At 40.9% G+C, this 21,483-nt stretch overlaps 2 protein-coding genes and 1 pseudogene across 4 annotated transcripts; 2 read left to right on the forward strand and 1 right to left on the reverse strand.

Annotated features, from left to right (window-relative positions):
* Positions 1-637: 637 nt before the first annotated feature.
* LOC146362991 (cytosolic non-specific dipeptidase-like) lies at positions 638-7,593 on the reverse strand. The gene is made up of 12 exons (XM_084920024.1): positions 7,470-7,593; positions 6,535-6,612; positions 6,009-6,152; positions 5,752-5,914; positions 4,106-4,194; positions 2,959-3,159; positions 2,759-2,843; positions 2,504-2,664; positions 2,229-2,393; positions 1,578-1,719; positions 1,039-1,186; positions 638-836 (listed from the first exon to the last, which is right to left on the reverse strand). The coding sequence occupies exons 2-12, from the start codon at positions 6,592-6,594 to the stop codon at positions 770-772; spliced, it is 1,425 nt and encodes a 474-aa protein (XP_084776150.1). The 5' UTR covers positions 6,595-6,612; positions 7,470-7,593; the 3' UTR covers positions 638-769.
* A 2,297-nt stretch (positions 7,594-9,890) lies between these two features.
* Positions 9,891-15,862, forward strand: LOC146362992 (GTPase IMAP family member 8-like; annotated as a pseudogene). The gene is made up of 3 exons (XR_014799253.1): positions 9,891-10,875; positions 12,364-12,542; positions 14,356-15,862. The product of XR_014799253.1 is annotated as a GTPase IMAP family member 8-like (transcript).
* Positions 12,435-20,593, forward strand: LOC146362993 (GTPase IMAP family member 8-like). Of its 2 annotated transcripts, none has more exons than XM_084919667.1 (2): positions 12,435-12,542; positions 18,214-20,593. In XM_084919667.1, the coding sequence occupies exon 2, from the start codon at positions 18,264-18,266 to the stop codon at positions 19,797-19,799; it is 1,536 nt and encodes a 511-aa protein (XP_084775793.1). In that variant the 5' UTR covers positions 12,435-12,542; positions 18,214-18,263; the 3' UTR covers positions 19,800-20,593. The 2 variants fall into 2 exon arrangements, with proteins under 2 accessions (XP_084775793.1, XP_084775792.1); XM_084919666.1 differs by lacking the exon at positions 12,435-12,542 and adding an exon at positions 15,926-16,727.
* Positions 20,594-21,483: the final 890 nt, after the last annotated feature.

The following is a 21,483-nucleotide window of genomic DNA, read 5'->3' on the forward strand; positions in this document are numbered from 1 at the left end:
ATCGAGAGGAGGGCTGCTTCATTAAAAACTATTTCATTACTTCATTACAAACAGCTCACCTCTTCTGTGTCCAGAAGAACACAAACACTATTTTACCATCAGATCCTGACCACATGCTTAATAACAAGAATCCAGATAGATAGGCAGATTTATGTTTTGTTTTTTTGTTTGTTTTTTTGTGGACCTTATTGTCACATTGTATGATGAACCTCATCTGAGGTCTAACATTATTCCTCCTGCCTGGCAGCTCCATTTCTTCTCTCTCTCTCTCTCTTGCTGCCTCCTAACATGCTTTCCGCCTTCTCTTTCCTCTTGTATTTGGCCAACAGCAGCACAGTTTCCACGGACACCCTATTGGCCAATAGCACCAAGGTGGTTGTTGTTAATCCTAAATGATCCAGTATGGAAGTCTCATTATGTATGAGCTTGATGTTTCCTGACAAAAATTGCTCCATCTCCAAATAGTACCAGCCTTTGGTCATGCTGCTATCACTGATGCCTCAATCACATTTGACAGCTTCTAAAATAAGCTTATCAACATTTTACCCTGTTATTGTCAGTTATGACGGTAAGCAATGCACTGCATCAAAAGTAAATCCTGTTACATCATGAAATGAAAAGAAAAACAACTCAAATAAAGTAAGAAAGACACATTTATTATCAGCAGGGTGTATAAAACCATTCATTGTGAAAGGTAAACCCACAAAGTTTATGGTCTGACATGAAGGATGAGCATATATTACACCTGTCATTATGAGACACCATCAAATCACTCCAGCAGAGAGACCTCATGGAAGTATGCTCCCAGCAGCTTGACTCCCTGAATGTAGTTTGATCTGAAAATGGAGAAATGAAGCCATGATAACAGTTTATAATTTAAAAAAACTCTCTTTACCTGTCATTAAGTTTAGAACAGAAATAATCTGGAGCTGATAAACATGATCCTCTTCTTTTACGGCAATATTTCATCCATTTTATCAATAGTTCCTACTTGTTACACATTTCAAAAGAAGTGAAACGGTGTGAGCTGTGACCAACCTGTTGATCTTTTCATTCTGAGAGTGAGCTCCATCATCAGAGGACCCTACAGGAAGCAGCATGACATTACGGCCTGTGGCCTCCTGGAAGGTCAGGGTGACCGGGATGCTGCCGCCCTCGCGAGTCAGATCAGGCTCGACCCCGAAGACTACAGCACGAGGAGGATAAGACTTTTTTTGTCACAACAAAACTGGATACACTCCTATCAGTGAAAATATCTGAAAAAGACTTAAAAAGTTTCACAAAAACATGCATATAACTAAAAACTTATAAAATTTGCTTGTCTTTGTTTTTAATGTCCTGAAACATCTGCCCAAGGGCAGGCGCTGAAACATGTCAAAATATTTTCCTCTTAAAGAAAAAGCATCACAATGTAAACTGTAAGAAAGTCAGTTGTACCATTGCAGGAGAAAGTGTTTTACACCTTTGCAATACAAAAAACACAACTGATTTAGACTTTTTAGCAAAATAACAGAAATGGGAGAGATTGAGTGAAGTCCCTCTTTAATCTAACAGCTTTTATCAGTAAGTCCCTGTACCTGTCTTCATGGCCTTTCTCCCTGCCATGTAGTGTGGGTGATTGAAGTCTGAGACCCAGGCTTTGGCCCCGTGGCCCATGTTCACTTTCAGTTTATTGGGGCTTCCCAGTTCAGCAAACTTCTTCTGCAGATGATCGACGACCTTGAAAAGGGAAAAATAACTTAGACTTGTTGGAGCTTTTATGCAGAAACAAACTGAAGCTAGCCCACAGTCAATCCAGGCTCAGCTTTAGGTAGTAAAACTTAAATAAATCTCTTTGTCATGTTAATTCAGCATCAGTTTAAAAGAAAATTCACTATGTGTGCAAAGGGTTGAACTGTATTAGGTAAGGCAAAAGAAAGTGACTTGATTGGTTGGTTTGCCTGTATATTTTAATGCTATGACCTGTGATATTGGTTTTCTGTCTAAATAAAGTTACCTTCAGTCACATTAAATCCCTCCACAGTTTTTTACTACATAATATAATATATTCATAATATTTCTCAATTTTATACATTGCAGTTTGTTTCACGGACTTCTTTAAAAAAGCATGGCTAAGCAAATCATCTGAGCAACAAACTACCAATAAGTGGTAGAGATACTGAGTGACCTCTGCTACATTGTTTAGGTGAGTGCTATATGCCATCATTGTGACCTATCACAGTGTTTACCTGCTTCTCCACAACTTTGGGATCCATGTCAGGCACAAGGCGGATGGAAAACTTGCCGATGACCTTGCGAGGAATAACCGTCTTGGCTCCTGCTTCAGAGAAAGCCCCCTCAATACCATGAAGGGAAAGAGAAGGATATCTCCAACGGTGCATGAGGATTTGCTCCTACGGTGGAAGAAATAAAGAAAAATAGGTTCAAAAAGTGTGAATGACCCAAAATTATACAGCACATTTTCACCAATGAGTGATGCGAACAACATAAATAATTTCTTTGCCTTTGTGTCATGCAGCAGCCGGCCAACCCCCACATCTTTACAGTACTCATCCAAGTCGAAGTCGATCTTCTCGTACAGCTTTTGCTCCTCTGCTGTCAGAGGCGCCACACTGTCATAGATCCCAGGAACCAAAATCTTACCCCTTTTGTCAACCAGGGAGCCTGTGCAGGAAGTCACAAACACATGATTAAAACTCTAAACTGCTGTAAAATAAGGTCGGTGAGACTAAAAATCACAATTATCAGCTTCACTTGCCCATAAGTGCGATGAGGTCAGTCATGGCCTCATGAACAGAGCCACCAAACACCCCTGAGTGCAAGTCCTTTCCACCACACTCCACCTTGAGGTTGGAACATAAAACATTATTTTAAAAAACACGAAAAGCTCAAGTATGCCCTTCTGATAATGAAACACTGTCCCCACCCCCCACCAACAGTAATCCAACAGGACTTCACCTGAAGGAAGAAATAGCAGATTCCTCTCAGGCCGTAGGTGATGCAGGGTTTGTTCTTGCCCAGCCAGTAGTTGTCAGAGATGCAGATGTAGTCCACGTCTTTAAAGAAAGTGTCCTTTCTAGAAAACACAAGATCATCCAGACCCTCAGATCCAGATTCTTCCATCCCCTCGAAGCAGAATTTGATGTTGATGGGAAGGTCCTGCAACAAGAAGAGAGATGCATAAGAAAAAAATTCAGGCTCATTTTCTAGAGTTCAAATAATCTCTTGACAACAAGCGATCTGCAAATCAGTGTTGTACTTTAACACAGGAATAGAATAGAATAGAATAGAATAGAATAGAATAGAATAGAATAGCACTTTATTATCATTGTACATGTACAATGAAATTGTGGGTGCTCCACTGAATAAATGTGAATAGCAGGTAGCAGGAATGCATGTTTAAAAATAAATACTGTACATTCACCAACTGGGATTTATTTGTTCTGACTAAACACCCATTAATGAAATTCCTGCTAAGGATTTACTCTAAAGGTAAATCAGGGATAGCTCAGTAGGTAGAGTGGTGGCCCCATGATCGGAAGGTCGGGGGTTCGATTCCCCTGAACAGCTACACTGAGGTACCCCTGAGCAAGGTACCGTCCCTACACACTGCTCCCCGAGCGCCCAATGGCTGCCCACTGCTTCACTGAGTGAATGGGTTAAATGCAGAGAGGAATTTCCCCATGGGGATCAATAAAGTACTTTCTAATTATCAGAAAATCCAGAGAGCCATATCAGAAAGCACCAAGTAAGGAAAAACTCAACAGATCAAGCTAAAATAATATTTTTAAAATGATACAAATGACCCACATATCCTTTTCGTATAGTGCTGTATAGTAGCTATTCTGCTTTATCATCACTGTACAAAAACAAAATAAAAACCTTGATGAGAAGTAATGGTATACATTTTCAGATACTGGAATAAAAATTCACACCTCAATATACTCCTGTCAGTAATTTCAATTTAGTTTTCAAACACGCCCATCTTAGCATGTCAGGCCACAGGGTTGATTCTTTAGGACACACTAAAATATCATATCATCTTTAAACTATCTAAACTTGAAAAACCTTTTGTTGGCCACCTTAAATCTGGCAGTAACTGTACCTTTCCGATCTTCTGATACGCTTCAATGCAGTTAAACCAGGCCAATACTGGACCCTTGTCATCAGTAGATCCTCTTCCATAGAGCTTACCTACAAAAATAAAACTTTGTTTCAGTTTCAAGGTTTTAATGAGAAATTATTGGCACTGAAAAATGTTTCTAAGGTTATGTTTATTACATAGTCAGCACACCACAGGCCCTGATTTTAAACTTGGAGGTTAGGGTTAATGATATGAAATCCTTGTTTATGATACAAAAAATGATCTGCAGCAGGTTTTGTAAAATGTGACATAAGCAGCACTAACACAACTGAGCAGGCAGGAATGAGACAGGGGGAAGAGGATGTGGCATTTTGTGTCAGATGACTCTCACCAGAAAACACACAAGACCATGTGTGGTCAATTTTCTAGCTGAAAAAAAAAAACCTGTCCTACCTGTCCCATCAAAAAAGTTTGTTTAAATGCAAATATGTACTGAAATGATGCAACATAAAGAAGATCTAAAAGAGCAGCAAAAAATGGTTAGGTTACCTTGTGCTACACAGTATTAAAGAGTCTGTAAGATCGTGCACAACAGAGTCAATCTGTGTTGTTTAACATAAAACAAAGAAGCCTTAAAGGGTTGAAATTATTCAGGTGCAGCTTTTGCATTGCTGTGTGGAGCATAACAAAGCATAGACACCAATTCAGGAATGCTGCAGTGACTTAGTTATGTGCACAAACAAATGCAGTCTGTGAAATAAAGGATCCGTCATGACTCACAAAGGAAAACGCCTCACTTGAGCCTTTTTGCCGAGTGTGTTTCACAATTCTGTCATGTAAACCTTTGCTAAATGGAAGTGTTCAGTCAAGGTCTCAACCTTAAACTCATATGATGGTAATGGCCCATATCTTTTGTTTTCTTCACACCTTGGCTAATGTGATGCATGATTAACAACCCTCAGAACCTCCTGAGAAAAACTATTAGGGGTTAAATACCTGAGACACACAACCATTTGTTTTAGAACTGAAGAAGTCTCTTGGATGAGAGTTTAAAACTTAAAGAAGCCCAACAGCTTTCTTTTTTCATGTTTTTAAGACCCTTCTGTGACTCGTTTTGTGTTTCTTATCTTTGCTAAAAATACATTCACCCAGTGTTCCCAGTCTACATAGTTAAGCTTGTTGATACCGTGTTTTCTCTTAGTTATGCTACCTTACAGGATTCACACACCTCACTCCACACTTCGTCATCCTGCACTACCAACCTGCTGACTGGATTTGTTTTTTTGTTTTCTGTAATCTCAGTTAAGACCACTAAAACACCGAGTCCTCATCAGGTTATTAGAATGTTCTGATAGTAACAAACTGCCTTTATGCTGCTCTGAAAATTAATTCTTCTTCATCTTTTAGTTTTGCCATCTACATCTATCTACAGGACAGTACTGTAGCTCATTTTTTTTAGCCATATTTGATATTATAACTTTGCTAAACCAAAAACTACCCGGTGTAACTTACAAACAGCTGGATACAGTAGCCTTAAAGTTTTAATTTTCATCTATTTTTACAAGCACAAAGTGCGTTCCAGCTGACTTCAGTTACTCACATAACTTTCCAGCTCAGAAAAATCTCCAGAGTTGTTTTGTAAAAGACCAAAAGTATTCTCCTCTTACCGTCTTTCTCCACCAGAGTGAAAGGCTCTGTGTCCCAGCCGTCACTGATGTTGGCTGGCTGAACATCAAGGTGCCCGTAAATACACACCGTCTTCTTGGTTGGGTCTGATCCTAACTGCCCCAGGATGATAGGAGGCAGGGGGATCTCCTCTCCTGAGGGAAGCTGCATGAATAATGATTTATGGTGAAATTTAAGTAGAAAAAATAACGCAATATACAAATTATTAATGCATTAAGAAATGTAACCAGTGCAAGACCTTCTGCTTGCCAACGTCCACCAACTCCACAGTCCCTCCCAGCCTCTCGATGTCCTTGGCTGCCATCTCCATCATTTTTTTGATCTCCCCGCGCTTCTCAGGCCAAGCAGACACACTCTGGACACCCACCCACTCAGCGAGGCGCTGAGGACAATTATGAAAAAGTGATTTAAAGACATTAAAATGGGTTTTTTATAGAGATTTTATCATTTTTTTCCTTTTCTTTTCTTTTTGTTTTTTACTATTTCATGCAGTTACTTATTGCAAAAGAATGAGCCACAATGAGTTATTCTTAGGACATTAGACCCACAAAATTTGACTCGAGCAGCAGTTGTAATATCACTGATTCTTATCAGGAAAACTGGTTTTACAGCTGGAACTGTACTATAATCCCAGTTTAAGTGAAGGAGTTGCAAATCTGTCCAGTTTTCAGTTAGCTCAATAAGCCATTAAAACAAGTGACAATCATGCAAAAAACGTAATGATTAAGCAGCTGCACTATATTGTTTTTTCTGAGTGATCTTACCTGCACATACAGGTCCTGGTGGTCGTCCACATACTTGAAAAGTTCAGTGAGATGAGCCATTTTTGGTAGTGATGGGAGCTGAGGGTTAAACAAGCAGACTGGTGTGAGTCTACGTCTGGGTTTGTGCAATCTTATGAGAGGACAAATCCTTCATGCACGCATGCACTTCACGTAACCCAGATAGCAAGGAAACATTGAAACAATTTTTAGTCAATATCAGGCGATGTCATTGAATCAAAGTTGAGGTGTGACGTTGACCTAATGTCACTCTTGCTTCCTTTTTTAATATTGAAACAACGTCAGGTTTTGATATTGAATCAATGTTGAAACCTGACATTGATTCGACGTTATATTTTCTAATACTGTTGACATTGAAACAATGTCAGATTCTGATATTGAAACACTGTTGAGCTATGGTGTTGATTTTCCACCTCTTTCGCACAGTTGCTTTTTATTAAAACAACAGTTAAATCATGACTGGAAATCTACCTTTCTTTATAGGTATTTTAACCAAAGTATGTAAACTCCTAGGCTGATAAACATGAAAGTCACCAGGCGTAAATCTGCAAACTGCCGCATTTGATTCCTAAAGAGCTATGAGCGGAAAAAGTGATAAGTCTTAGCATGGTGTGCCGTGTATCCTTTAAAACAAAATAAACATGGGGTTGATTTCCAGCCAAACTCGTTTCACTTCATAATTTTGCAGAACTATAGCTGCAGTCGATTGGAGCTGCAGGCTTTCAGAACAAAACAGTGAGAAAAAAGCCAACATGTATGTGGCTTACATTACAAAGCTTTGCCATAAAATGACAATAAAAGAGAATTCTCATTTCAGATCTGCACAGAAAGTTAAATATGGAATTTTATGGTCATAAATGACGATCAAATTGTGTCATGCTGAGTGAGAATCTGAAAATAAAAAATGAAATACTCACATCGTAATTTCCCACAGGTGTGCACTGACTGCCAACAATGGCAAGTGAAGTGAAAGTATCTCGGGTGTAATCGCTAAGCAAAGCGAAAGCAAATCAGGTAGGTAACACTCCATAGCTGAGACCTTATCTAGCCCTCTCTGACAAATACATTTCCTGGGCATGTCTGAACTGCAAAGGGAACCATTAAAATCTACCTGTCCCATAAAACAGACTTACTTTGTTTTTATTCCGGTGTTTCAGATTAACTGGTGTCACAGATTGACTACTGTTGGTCGAAGATATGTGTGCTAGACTTGCTTTTCAGGAGCCGCTAACAAACCAGGAGAACGCAGTCAATATTTTGTCTATAAACATGCATTCGTGTGCTTGTTGTTTTTGTTTTGTTTTAGATTTGAAAAAAGAGTAAAGAGCACGTGATTTTATCGGGACACACTAAACCACAAAGAACAGGCTGAAGGTGTCTGCGCTGATAGGTTAAAGCAGTGGTTCCCAAACTTCTTTTGCTAGGGCCCCCTTTAAAACTTAAAGAAGGCCAGCAGCATTTTTGTTCATGTTTTTAAGACCCTTCTGTGACTTGTTTTGTGTTTCTTATCTTTGCCTGTCAAAAATACATTCACCCAGTGTTCCTAGTCTACAAGAAAATCTTGCCCCCCCCCCCCCCCCCCCCCCACACACACACACACACACACACACAAACACATCCTCCAACCACACACACCCATATTTTGCTTTCAAACTCCAATGCAGTTTATTCCACTCCTCAAACCTTTTGTAAACTTAGATTTACAGCTTTTATTGTCATTGGGCGGTTCAGCTACCAAAAATTGGGTAGCTGAACCACAGGTGCAAAAGTAAAGAAAACAACGAGGAAGGGGGAAAAAACAAATAAAAATAAACTGCAAAAAATTACAGGCTGCAATAAAATAAACCACTAAACTAACCATCTTTAAGGTTTAATTATTTTATTTTACGCGCCCCCTCCACTTTCGGAACCACTGGGTTAAAGTGTTTGATAAATGCTCTTACTGCCTTTGTTATGATTCCCACACACTTTTGTGTGATAGAAAAAAACACTACAGCACACTCAGAGTGGATGTTAGACTGCTCAACAATTTCGTGTTTCGAGTTTGGTGTTTAACACATCAGACACACCTCTGCCTGCAGCTCTCAATGTTTTCAGACTACTGCGTTGACGTCATGTTACCTTGAGCATACGGCTGTCACACGGCACATCAAACTGTGACTATCACCAGTTAACGTGGGTGTGTTGGCTCCTGATTTATGTTGCAGAAACAGAGATTAAAGATCAGGCACAACACCTTTTGTTATGTTTTTATTAAAATAGTTTTATTGTTGTCTGAAGATAATATTGATACTACTGATGGTCAGATGAAGCCTCGAAGCTTTCTGTCCAATTGGTTAAAAACAAGGTTTCATTTCTCGAGACTTTATGTTCACACAACCCCACACCCTCTGCTGGTCAAAACCTTTATTGTCATTTCAACTATTTATCTTTACTCTTAGCTGTCTTACACCAGTGTCGGTGAGAATAATTATAGCCAAGTATAGAAATAAAAAACACTTTAATAATCTAATCCTTCTGTGCGTATGGTTCATTCATTTATTAATCTAGTAAGATCTCGGGTGTTGTTCCTGGGATCAGCTGGAGCCACTCACCCAGCTTGGGGGTCTGTTACCTTCACCTTCAACCTGGACAGTGGTTTTGACACTCGCTAGTCCTCAGTGTCCTTCCTTCCACTTAGCGTACTGTTTCATGGTGCTGGGTTTGGGGTGAAATCCTCCATGCATGCACAGGAGCTTCCTTTTCTTGATGTTAGTTGCTTCTGTCTCCTTCTTTGGTCAGCTTATTATCCTAGCAGGGTATCTGATCACCGGTAGAGCGTAGGTGTTAATTGCCCGGACATTCTTCTACCCATTCAGCTGACTTTTCAGGACTTGCCTTACTATGTGCATGTCCCAGGTACCTATAGCTGTCCTCGATGTCTGCAATGTTGCCTTCTGGTTGTATAATCCCCTCAGTTCTAACTGCCTTCCCTCTCTTTGTTACCATCCAAATACACTTCTCCAATGTCATTACTGTAGATCATAGTAGTGTGGATCAGTGAATCGATGTGTCGTTCACTCCTGGTATACAGCTTGCTGTCATTCATGTAGAGGATTTGCTGATGATTACGCCTTTCTGTAGTTGGTTTCCCTAGCCAGTCTTGTCAATGATCTCACTGAGGGGGTTCAGGCCTATGTGGAACAGTAGTGCGGAAGACCACCCCCTTGTTAAATCGATTGGCTTGAAGTTGGACTGATGTTCACCACAACGCCATCAAATTTCTGATGAAGGCTCTTAGGATCCTGTTGATCTTGTATAGCTCAAGGCATTCCAGGATCCAAGTGTGTTTTCTATCAGTAGATGGTGTTTCACCCCTCTGGTGTTTCTGCCCATTCCTTTCCGTGCCAAGTATTGAGCCATATGCCTATTCATCTTAGCCGCTATGATGCCAAACAGAAGCTTCCATTTGGCACTGAGGCAGGTCTTTGGCTGGTAGTTGGATGGGACCAGTCCCTTATGGTGATCCTTAGGAATCAGGACTGTCCGGCCTTCAGTGAGCCATTTTGGATGTGTCTCACCTACTAGCTAATGGTTCATTTGTGCAGCCAGACACTCATGGAGTGCAGCCAGTAGGTGTGAATCATGTTTGGTCTTGGTGCTTTCCAACTCTTCATACTGAAGACATTTTCTTAGATATCTGCCACAGTGATTGTTACTGGATCCTGTTCAGGGGTCGACATTTAGATCCACTGTGGAGGTAAACACAGACAACACGAAAGCTCTCGCCAATCAACGGGGTCCTTAGCTGTGATGAGTAACAAACACTCCTTGTTTATTACTCATCACCACACAACTGAATACTTTTCCCTCCAAAACACAGCAACAACACTTCCTGAGAACTGGGTGTGAGTGGAGCCCTCCAGTGGTCCACCACAGTGTATGCTTTTGCTTCCCTGCAAGTAAAACAAACGCAGTGAAGCCTGCTGCTCTGTGTGTCTCACTTTTTTTTTCACAGAGTCTGCACGCAGAGCTGTAACAGCAGCAGAAACATGACTGTTAATAACAAGATTTGTGCCTTGCTGCATGCACGCTACAGAAGTGATGTACAACAGACAGATTGCACCAAACACAGACGACATCACAAAATTACACATCTGCTGACATCCAACCAGCAAGTATCTGCTTCTTTTTCGTCCTATTAAAATGTCACTCATTCAAAGGGAAGTGTTAACAGCAGACTCAGACCATGGAGTAATAAAGAGGAAACTATTCAGCAGAGACAGAAACCACACATCAACTGCCTGTAAAAGACGAACATGGCCAGCAAATACAAGCGACTCGGCAAGTACATTTAAAAAGAGCAATCTATAATATTAGTGTTAATTAAACAGTAATAGAACTCAACATTCACTTTATCTTTCTTAGGTTTTATCTTTATTTGATCTATTCCTCTCACTGGTTTCCTTTGTTTTTACAATAGTTGACGTTTTTGTGTAGTTGTTATTGTAAAGCAGATTGTACAATATGATCTAAATACATGAGCACAATGACCAACGTAAACATTAATCGACCAATGGTTAAAAAAAATCCTTGATGGCAGCAGTTTGTAGATGACACGAGAAGTAAATGCGATTTTAACACTTTTGACAGAAAAACGAAGGGAAGGTTTCGGTTTTTGTAGCTTCTTCTGTTTCCTTGTTTGTGGCTTTTGTTTCATTGATTGACATGTAGAGAGAGGAAGTACAGCGCAGGAAACATTTGTAGCTTCTCTTATCATCAGCAGATTAATGCTTAAACGATCAGATCAACTTTTCTGGCAAGGAAACATGGTGTTTTTTTAGTGACAGATGTAGCAGCTCCATTTCCTGAATCACTTCGTTGTACAATAAATTAAGTATATTTAATGAGGTCATAGAAAACGTTTACCTTGATACTGTAAGTAATGTAAAATGGATTGACAACCATTTTAAGGTCCAACTAGACATTGTCTCCAAACGTCTCAGGGATCATCCAGATGTTTTCTGTCCAAACTGAGACGAGCCTTTATGTTCCTTTTGGTCTGCAGTGATTTTCTCCTTGAACTCTGCCATGGAGGCCATTTTTGCCCAGTTTCTTTCTCATTGCTGAATCATGACCTTAGCTGAGACATGTGAACCCTGCAGGTCTTTTACGTTGTTCTGGGTTCTTCTGTGACCTCCTGGATGAGTCATTGAGGTACTCTTGGAGTAATTTTGGTCTAAACAGGATAATGTGCACAGGGTTAAAGTGGATTCGGCAGGTGGAGGAACCCTAAAATCAGCTGTAAGGTCTCAGTGTGGGTAAAAGAATCAAACTCTCAAACTCAATAATTTCTATTGAGCACTCCAGTAGATGTTCTTAGTGTACAGGCTGTGATCAGCTGACCTGCTGCTCTTCGTGCATGCACACACCAGATGTAAAAAAAATGTTTCATAAGTTGTCCTGGTTGATTCCATCCTCTACACTGACAGAGCACTGTTAATGCTGTCTGATTTCTAGATGGTATAAAGTTGGTATGAAGGTGAATTTCAGTCAATAAATCTCTGCTACACTTGATGTAAGCTAACTGTGACCATGAACCCACAACCACTGTGCAGCAGTCACACACTGTTCTTTACATTAAACCCAACACAGTGCAGCAAACTAACCCGTTTATCCTGCACAAACCTGCAGAGGATTCTCATGCAAAGACAAACATACAAAAAAATCTGAAATCAGGAAGGGGCTCAAACACTTTTTCACACTGTTTATTTGGTTTTACTGATGTTAACACAGTTGCTGATGTTAAAATTTTCTAATTTCTTTAAAAAGAGTCAGGGGAACCACAAAAGAAGCATACAAAAGAGAAACCAGAGCTCAGGATGGTGCTTGTTGGAAAAACTGGATCTGGAAAAAGTGCATCAGGAAACACCATCTTAAGAAGAGAGGGCGCTTTTGAATCTAGACCATCTTCAAGCTCGGTAACTTCAGTGTGTCAGAAGCAGTGTTGGGTAAGTTACTTTAAATTAGTAACTTCGTTACATTACTAGTTACATAAAATCAAAAGTAACTCAGTTACTTCAAGTTACTCGTTACTTTCAGAGTAACTAGTTACTAGGGAAAGTAACTTTGGTTTTACTCAGAATTCTCTTGTTAATGTGTTGCTTCTGTAACTGGATACCCAGCCAGACTGCCACTCTTCTAGCTTGCTTACTTGCCACAAGTGCACTGTGCCACCTACCAATAGAAAGGAAAAAAATAATGTGCACACTTCCACGAGAGAAATCCCACGCCTGGACCGTCGTTGACCGCCGCATGATTCTAGCCTGCTTTTTACATCCAACACAAAAACTGCAGTCGTGGTGCTTTCGATTGTACTCAGAACTCGGAAATTCTGCCTTCTGAATAGGAAGATGTAGGTAACACCAGACTGCAGATGAGCTGCTTACAGGGCTGGACTGGGACAAACAAAAATCGTCCCGGGGAATTTGACTAGAGACCGGCCCACCATTATAGGAAAAATCATAAAGCCTTTGAATGAAAACAAACGCTGTTGTGACAGTGATGTACACTGTTCTGATGGTATATATGCATTAATCTATCAATTAATGCAAAAAAATAATCAAGATAATTATTTTTTTAAAAGCGAGACATTTTAAATGAGAATAAGAAAGAAAAGTATTTCCTTGTGCCCCCCTCTCCCTGTTAATGCCCTACCTGCCCCCCTGGCAACACTTTGCTAGACCCGCCCCTGCACAGTTACTAGCTGTCAGCTAAGTAAAAAAAGGATCCTGGTGTTATTTGTCTCTCAGAAACAGTTCATAACTTCCCTTCAACTCATTCATGTCACCTGAAAGGTAAACCTGTTTCTCCATCACCTGTTCAGCTCTGATGATTCAGTAAGGACATCTCCTGGTTTCATCTTCATGTTTCCATCTCACCACATATCCAAACCGACATCATGACCAGCAGCTTTACAGCTGTGGCTCCAGCAAACATCAGCTGATACTAGAAAGTAATATTAAATAAATTCTAACAACAGCTGATCAAGCTTAAACGTGCTGCTGTTGTTTAGCGCGACATCCGCTGGTTTCCTCTTTCGGCGCAAAGTGAGCGATAAACAAACAAGAGAGAAAAGCCGATCAGCTGATCGTTGATCAGTTTCATGATTGAAGTAGAAACAGGAGAGGGAGGGGAGAGAATGAGAGGAGAAGAGGCAGCTGTGCAGCGTAAACACAGAATAAATCCAGCTTTGTGTCTTTTTCATTGTAGCTGAAGTCCGGGACAAAATGTTCCTTTTCACCTCAATACGAAACTCTTAATACGAGACGATTCTGTTTTTTACGGGACAGTTGGCAACTCTAATAATTAACCTATGAACAAAATAAAGTTCAACATCAGTAACATAGCACCCACCCAGCTGTATAGAAACTCCGTCATGCTAGCTAGCACGCAGTACGAAAAAGTCAGCACAACGAAAATAAACTCCACCTAAACTTGATTTATATGTGACTCAGATACACTGCAGGTCATAACTTCTTACCTGAAGTTCAGTTCACCTGATACTCGGACCGGCGGCTTCTTCGGGTCTCTCCTCTTGCCTCCCTTTCCCTCATCCACCTGCTGGCTTCCACCACTTGCTAATGTTATTGAATCTGTGGAAGCTCCGCGATAGCCACCACACGAAGTAACGAATAACGAGCCTATTTAAATCCCAGTAACGAGTAACGCGTTCCTGGTTTTGGCATAATAACTAGTTACCGTGCTCGTTACCACAATAATAACGTAGTTACTGTAACGCGTTACTTAATAACGCGGAAACAGGAAACAGGAGAGTTTGAAGGTCAAAAACTGGCTGTGGTCGATACTCCCGGTCTGTTTGATAATGTTAAACCTGAAGAGGGAATGAAGACAGAGATCAGGAGATCCATCTCCTTTGCTGCTCCTGGTCCTCATGTGTTCCTGGTTGTGATCTGTGTGGGCAGATTTACAGACGAACAACGAGAAACAGTGAGAATCCTTCAGCAGATGTTTGGAGTATGCGTAGCAGACTACACCATGGCCTTGTTCACATGTGGAGATAACCTGGAGCATGGTGGAGTCACCATAGAACAATTCATCAGGGAAAATCGAGCTCTCCAAGACTTCATCCATCAGTGTGGAGGAGGATATCATGTTTTTAACAACCGAGATAACAATCCCTCTCAGGTCAGAGAGCTGCTGAGGAAGATCAACACTATGGTTCAGGGAAACGAACGAAGCTGCTACACCAATGAGATGTTCGAAGAGGCTAAGGAGTCCATGAGAAAAGCTGAAAAAGACTTCAGGATTGTTGTTGTTGGGAAAACTGGAGCTGGGAAGAGTTCATCGGGAAACACCATCCTGGGAGGAAAAGCCTTTAAAACAGCATCAGCTTCATCCCCTGCCTCAGTGACGTCAGAGTGTCAGCAGGAAGCAGCTCTGTTTGATTTTCAAACCCTGGCTGTCGTTGATACTCCAGGCCTGTTTCACTCTGTGTTTACCTTAGGCCAGGTGAACACGGAGATCAACAGATGCATCTCACTGGCTGCTCCTGGTCCTCATGTGTTCCTGGTTGTGATCCAGCCAAACATATTTATAGATGAAGAACAAAAAACCCTGAGAATCCTTCAGGAGGTGTTTGGAGATGAAGCAGTTCGTTACACCATGGTGTTGTTCACACATGCAGATCTGAATGTCTCCATAGAAGAACTCATCACTAAGACTCCAGCTCTTCATGAATTCATCTGTTAGTGTGGAGGAGGATATCATGTTTTTAACAACAATAGCAGAGATCCTGCTCAGGTCAGAGAGCTGCTGGAGAAGATCAGACTAATGGTTCAGAGAAACGGAGGAAGCTACTACACCAACAAGATGTTTGAAAAGGCAGAGAGCGCTATAACCAAAGAGATGGAACAACTTCAGAAGAAAAACCCGGGGCTGATGGCCACTGAAGCAAGATATGAAGCAGAGAGAAAAAACAAGTTTATCCAGGGCAGCTGGGTTGGTGCTGTTGCTGGAGCTGCTGCTGGACTTGGTGCTGGAGCTGCTGCTGGAGTCAGTACTGCGATTGCGACCCAGCTTGCTGTTGGAGCTATTGTGGGAGCTGCAGCTTGTCCAGTAGGAGTGCTGGTGGGAGCTGGACTGGGTGTGGCAGCTAGAGCTGCACTGGATCGTACTACTGCTGCTAAAGTGAGGAAGCAGGCGTGTACTACACAGTGACAAATACTCACTCAGCAGCAGCTCGTTCACATCATCAAGACAATATTCACAAGTCCTTCTCATTATTCTCATTTTTATTATCTTATTTACTTTTCATTGGATTAAATTAAAACAAATTATTAATTATTGATCATGTTAGTTGTTGGAGTGATATTTTGTGATGGTCATTTGTACTTAGAAACATAGCATCAATAATGTTTAGAGGTATATAATCAATTGCATATTGATAGAATGTCTCATCTATCTATAGTCTGCAAAGACTCTGTGTGCGTTCCAAAGTGCTCTGGCATACACACACATCCTAAGGTCATGAGAGGTCGTACCTTCTCTTCCTGATTTATGGTATGGGAGGACACCTACTCTGTATCTGTTTAAGTATAAGAGCCCTTTATTTAGGTGGACCGCTGGACTCCTAGCACCAGCTTTGGGGAGTTGTTCGCAGGGTCACATTTTCACACACACACACACCTACACACAGACGAGGTACTCTTTGTTCACATATATGCCTGGTTGAGATGTCACATGTTAATGAGACTATGCATATTTATGTAACCACAATAAAGAGCAGTGCTACGGGGAAGCTGACTGAGAGTGACTGGGGTTCGAGCGGCAGGAACAGCGCACAGTGTATGCTTTTGCTTCCCTGCAAGTAAAACAAACGCAGTGAAGCCTGCTGCTCTGTGTGTCTCACTTTTTTTTTCTCACAGAGTCTGCACGCAGAGCTGTAACAGCAGCGGAAACATGACTGTTAATAACAAGATTTGTGCCTTGCTGCATGCACGCTACAGAAGTGATGTACCACAGACAGAACACAGACCACATCACTCATTCAAAGGGGGGCATTAACAGCAGACTCAGACCATGGAGTAATAAAGAGGAAACTATTCAGCAGAGACAGAAACCACACATCAACTGCCTGTAAAAGACGAACATGGCCAGCAAATACAAGCGACTCGGCAAGTACATTTAAAAAGAGCAATCTATAATATTAGTGTTAATTAAACAGTAATAGAACTCAACACTCACTTTATCTTTCTTAGGTTTTATCTTTATTTGATCTATTCCTCTCACTGGTTTCCTTTGTTTTTACAATAGTTGACGTTTTTGTGTAGTTGTTATTGTAAAGCAGATTGTACAATATGATCTAAATACATGAGCACAATGACCAACGTAAACATTAATCGACCAATGGTTAAAAAAAATCCTTGATGGCAGCAGTTTGTAGATGACACGAGAAGTAAACGCGATTTTAACACTTTTGACAGAAAAACGAAGGGAAGGTTTCGGTTTTTGTAGCTTCTTCTGTTTCCTTGTTTGTGGCTTTTGTTTCATTGATTGACATGTAGATAGAGGAAGTACAGCGCAGGAAACATTTGTAGCTTCTCTTATCATCAGCAGATTAATGCTTAAACGATCAGATCAACTTTTCTGGCAAGGAAACATGGTGTTTTTTTAGTGACAGATGTAGCAGCTCCATTTCCTGAATCACTTCGTTGTACAATAAATTAAGTATATTTAATGAGGTCATAGAAAACGTTTACCTTGATACTGTAAGTAATGTAAAATGGATTGACAACCATTTTAAGGTCCAACTAGACATTGTCTCCAAACGTCTCAGGGATCATCCAGATGTTTTCTGTCCAAACTGAGACGAGCCTTTATGTTCCTTTTGGTCTGCAGTGATTTTCTCCTTGAACTCTGCCATGGAGGCCATTTTTGCCCAGTTTCTTTCTCATTGCTGAATCATGACCTTAGCTGAGACGTGAACCCTGCAGGTCTTTTACGTTGTTCTGGGTTCTTCTGTGACCTCCTGGATGAGTCATTGAGGTACTCTTGGAGTAATTTTGGTCTAAACAGGATAATGTGCACAGGGTTAAAGTGGATTCGGCAGGTGGAGGAACCCTAAAATCAGCTGTAAGGTCTCAGTGTGGGTAAAAGAATCAAACTCTCAAACTCAATAATTTCTATTGAGCACTCCAGTAGATGTTCTTAGTGTACAGGCTGTGATCAGCTGACCTGCTGCTCTTCGTGCATGCACACACCAGATGTAAAAAAAATGTTTCATAAGTTGTCCTGGTTGATTCCATCCTCTACACTGACAGAGCACTGTTAATGCTGTCTGATTTCTAGATGGTATAAAGTTGGTATGAAGGTGAATTTCAGTCAATAAATCTCTGCTACACTTGATGTAAGCTAACTGTGACCATGAACCCACAACCACTGTGCAGCAGTCACACACTGTTCTTTACATTAAACCCAACACAGTGCAGCAAACTAACCCGTTTATCCTGCACAAACCTGCAGAGGATTCTCATGCAAAGACAAACATACAAAAAAATCTGAAATCAGGAAGGGGCTCAAACACTTTTTCACACTGTTTATTTGGTTTTACTGATGTTAACACAGTTGCTAATGTTAAAATTTTCTAATTTCTTTAAAAAGAGTCAGGGGAACCACAAAAGAAGCATACAAAAGAGAAACCAGAGCTCAGGATGGTGCTTGTTGGAAAAACTGGATCTGGAAAAAGTGCATCAGGAAACACCATCTTAAGAAGAGAGGGCGCTTTTGAATCTAGACCATCTTCAAGCTCGGTAACTTCAGTGTGTCAGAAGGAAACAGGAGAGTTTGAAGGTCAAAAACTGGCTGTGGTCGATACTCCCGGTCTGTTTGATAATGTTAAACCTGAAGAGGGAGTGAAGACAGAGATCAGGAGATCCATCTCCTTTGCTGCTCCTGGTCCTCATGTGTTCCTGGTTGTGATCTGTGTGGGCAGATTTACAGACGAACAACGAGAAACAGTGAGAATCCTTCAGCAGATGTTTGGAGTATGCGTAGCAGACTACACCATGGCCTTGTTCACATGTGGAGATAACCTGGAGCATGGTGGAGTCACCATAGAACAATTCATCAGGGAAAATCGAGCTCTCCAAGACTTCATCCATCAGTGTGGAGGAGGATATCATGTTTTTAACAACCGAGATAACAATCCCTCTCAGGTCAGAGAGCTGCTGAGGAAGATCAACACTATGGTTCAGGGAAACGAACGAAGCTGCTACACCAATGAGATGTTCGAAGAGGCTAAGGAGTCCATGAGAAAAGCTGAAAAAGACTTCAGGATTGTTGTTGTTGGGAAAACTGGAGCTGGGAAGAGTTCATCGGGAAACACCATCCTGGGAGGAAAAGCCTTTAAAACAGCATCAGCTTCATCCCCTGCCTCAGTGACGTCAGAGTGTCAGCAGGAAGCAGCTCTGTTTGATTTTCAAACCCTGGCTGTTGTTGATACTCCAGGCCTGTTTCACTCTGTGTTTACCTTAGGCCAGGTGAACACGGAGATCAACAGATGCATCTCACTGGCTGCTCCTGGTCCTCATGTGTTCCTGGTTGTGATCCAGCCAAACATATTTATAGATGAAGAACAAAAAACCCTGAGAATCCTTCAGGAGGTGTTTGGAGATGAAGCAGTTCGTTACACCATGGTGTTGTTCACACATGCAGATCTGAATGTCTCCATAGAAGAACTCATCACTAAGACTCCAGCTCTTCGTGAATTCATCTGTCAGTGTGGAGGAGGATACCATGTTTTTAACAACAATAGCAGAGATCCTGCTCAGGTCAGAGAGCTGCTGGAGAAGATCAGACTAATGGTTCAGAGAAACGGAGGAAGCTACTACACCAACAAGATGTTTGAAAAGGCAGAGAGTGCTATAACCAAAGAGATGGAACAACTTCAGAAGAAAAACCCGGGGCTGATGGCCACTGAAGCAAGATATGAAGCAGAGAGAAAAAACAAGTTTATCCAGGGCAGTTGGGTTGGTGCTGTTGCTGGAGCTGCTGCTGGACTCGGTGCTGGAGCTGCTGCTGGAGTCAGTACTGCGATTGCGACCCAGCTTGCTGTTGGAGCTATTGTGGGAGCTGCAGCTTGTCCAGTAGGAGTGCTGGTGGGAGCTGGACTGGGTGTGGCAGCTAGAGCTGCACTGGATCGTACTACTGCTGCTAAAGTGAGGAAGCAGGCGTGTACTACACAGTGACAAATACTCACTCAGCAGCAGCTCGTTCACATCATCAAGACAATATTCACAAGTCCTTCTCATTATTCTCATTTTTATTATCTTACTTACTTTTCATTGGATTAAATTAAAACAAATTATTAATTATTGATCATGTTAGTTATTGGAGTGATATTTTGTGATGGTCATTTGTACTTAGAAACATAGCATCAATAATGTTTAGAGGTATATAATCAATTGCATATTGATAGAATGTCTCATCTATCTATAGTCTGCAAAGACTCTGTGTGCGTTCCAAAGTGCTCTGGCATACACACACATCCTAAGGTCATGAGAGGTCGTACCTTCTCTTCCTGATTTATGGTATGGGAGGACACCTACTCTGTATCTGTTTAAGTATAAGAGCCCTTTATTTAGGTGGACCGCTGGACTCCTAGCACCAGCTTTGGGGAGTTGTTCGCAGGGTCACATTTTCACACACACACACACACACCTACACACAGACGAGGTACTCTTTGTTCACATATATGCCTGGTTGAGATGTCACATGTTAATGAGACTATGCATATTTATGTAACCACAATAAAGAGCAGTGCTACGGGGAAGCTGACTGAGAGTGACTGGGGTTCGAGCGGCAGGAACAGCGCTCGTCTTGGTCTTCCCCCTCGTGCACAAGATCACACAAAGAGCTCTGGTGACTTGCGTCTTGCTTTCACCATTGTAGTAGAATTGTCTCGGCTGTTCCAGCAATAGGTTTATGCCGTGATAAATCTAACAGTTGTGGCGCTTTCTTGAATCTGTCTCTCTCAGATGATGTAGAGTGTGTTATATATATGTATATATATGTGTGTATATGCATATATGTATATGTATATATAATATATATTATATAATTTATATATAATTATATAATTTATATAATATAATTTATATTATATAATATATATATATAATATAATATATATATTGGATGTGTGTGTGTGTGTGTATGCCACACAATGCTCAATTACATTGGTGGGAACTACTGCGTTAGCGCAGTTAGCTCGTTAACGTGTTGACACCGTCCAGCCCCACACACGGGGCAATCCGCGGTAGCTCGTTAACGGAGATTTGCAGTGTTGTGGCGTTAACGTCATTTCAACGAGATTAACGCTGACAGCACTAGTGGGAACACAACGAATATGACTGCACATTTACTCCGACATCATCCTAGTGCAAAGACAAGTGGAAGCAGACAAAAACAACAAGCACGCATGCTACAAACTTTACCCGAGTCATTTAGACAGCCGTTAGCACATGATTCTCCTTATGGGGACCTGATATGTTTAATATGCTGCTGAGAATATAGCCCAGAAGAAGCGTATATTATAGCTTTTATTTTGGAAAGAGACATTTCTCTGTAATAAACTCTCTTTTCCAAAGATGAGTGTTTTCTTGATCAGATAGATTTATTTTATTACTTTGTTTCAGCAACCTTAAATTTAAAAACTGTACTTTTGAGTTAAAATATATATTTATAATTTTAATAAATGACAAATTAAAAAGGCATGAACATTTGTTTTTGTATCGAAAAAATATCGAACCGTGACACCAAGGTATCGAACCGAACCGTGAATTTTGTGTATCGTTGCACCCCTAATATACATACACACACACACACACACACCTACCTATATAGCTTCTACATATATCGACATATTCAAAT

The sequence above is a fragment of the Perissodus microlepis genome, chromosome 22 (assembly GCF_051167445.1).
Source record: "Perissodus microlepis isolate ML-2025 ecotype Zambia chromosome 22, ASM5116744v1, whole genome shotgun sequence".
Classification (NCBI taxonomy): Eukaryota; Metazoa; Chordata; class Actinopteri; order Cichliformes; family Cichlidae; genus Perissodus; species Perissodus microlepis.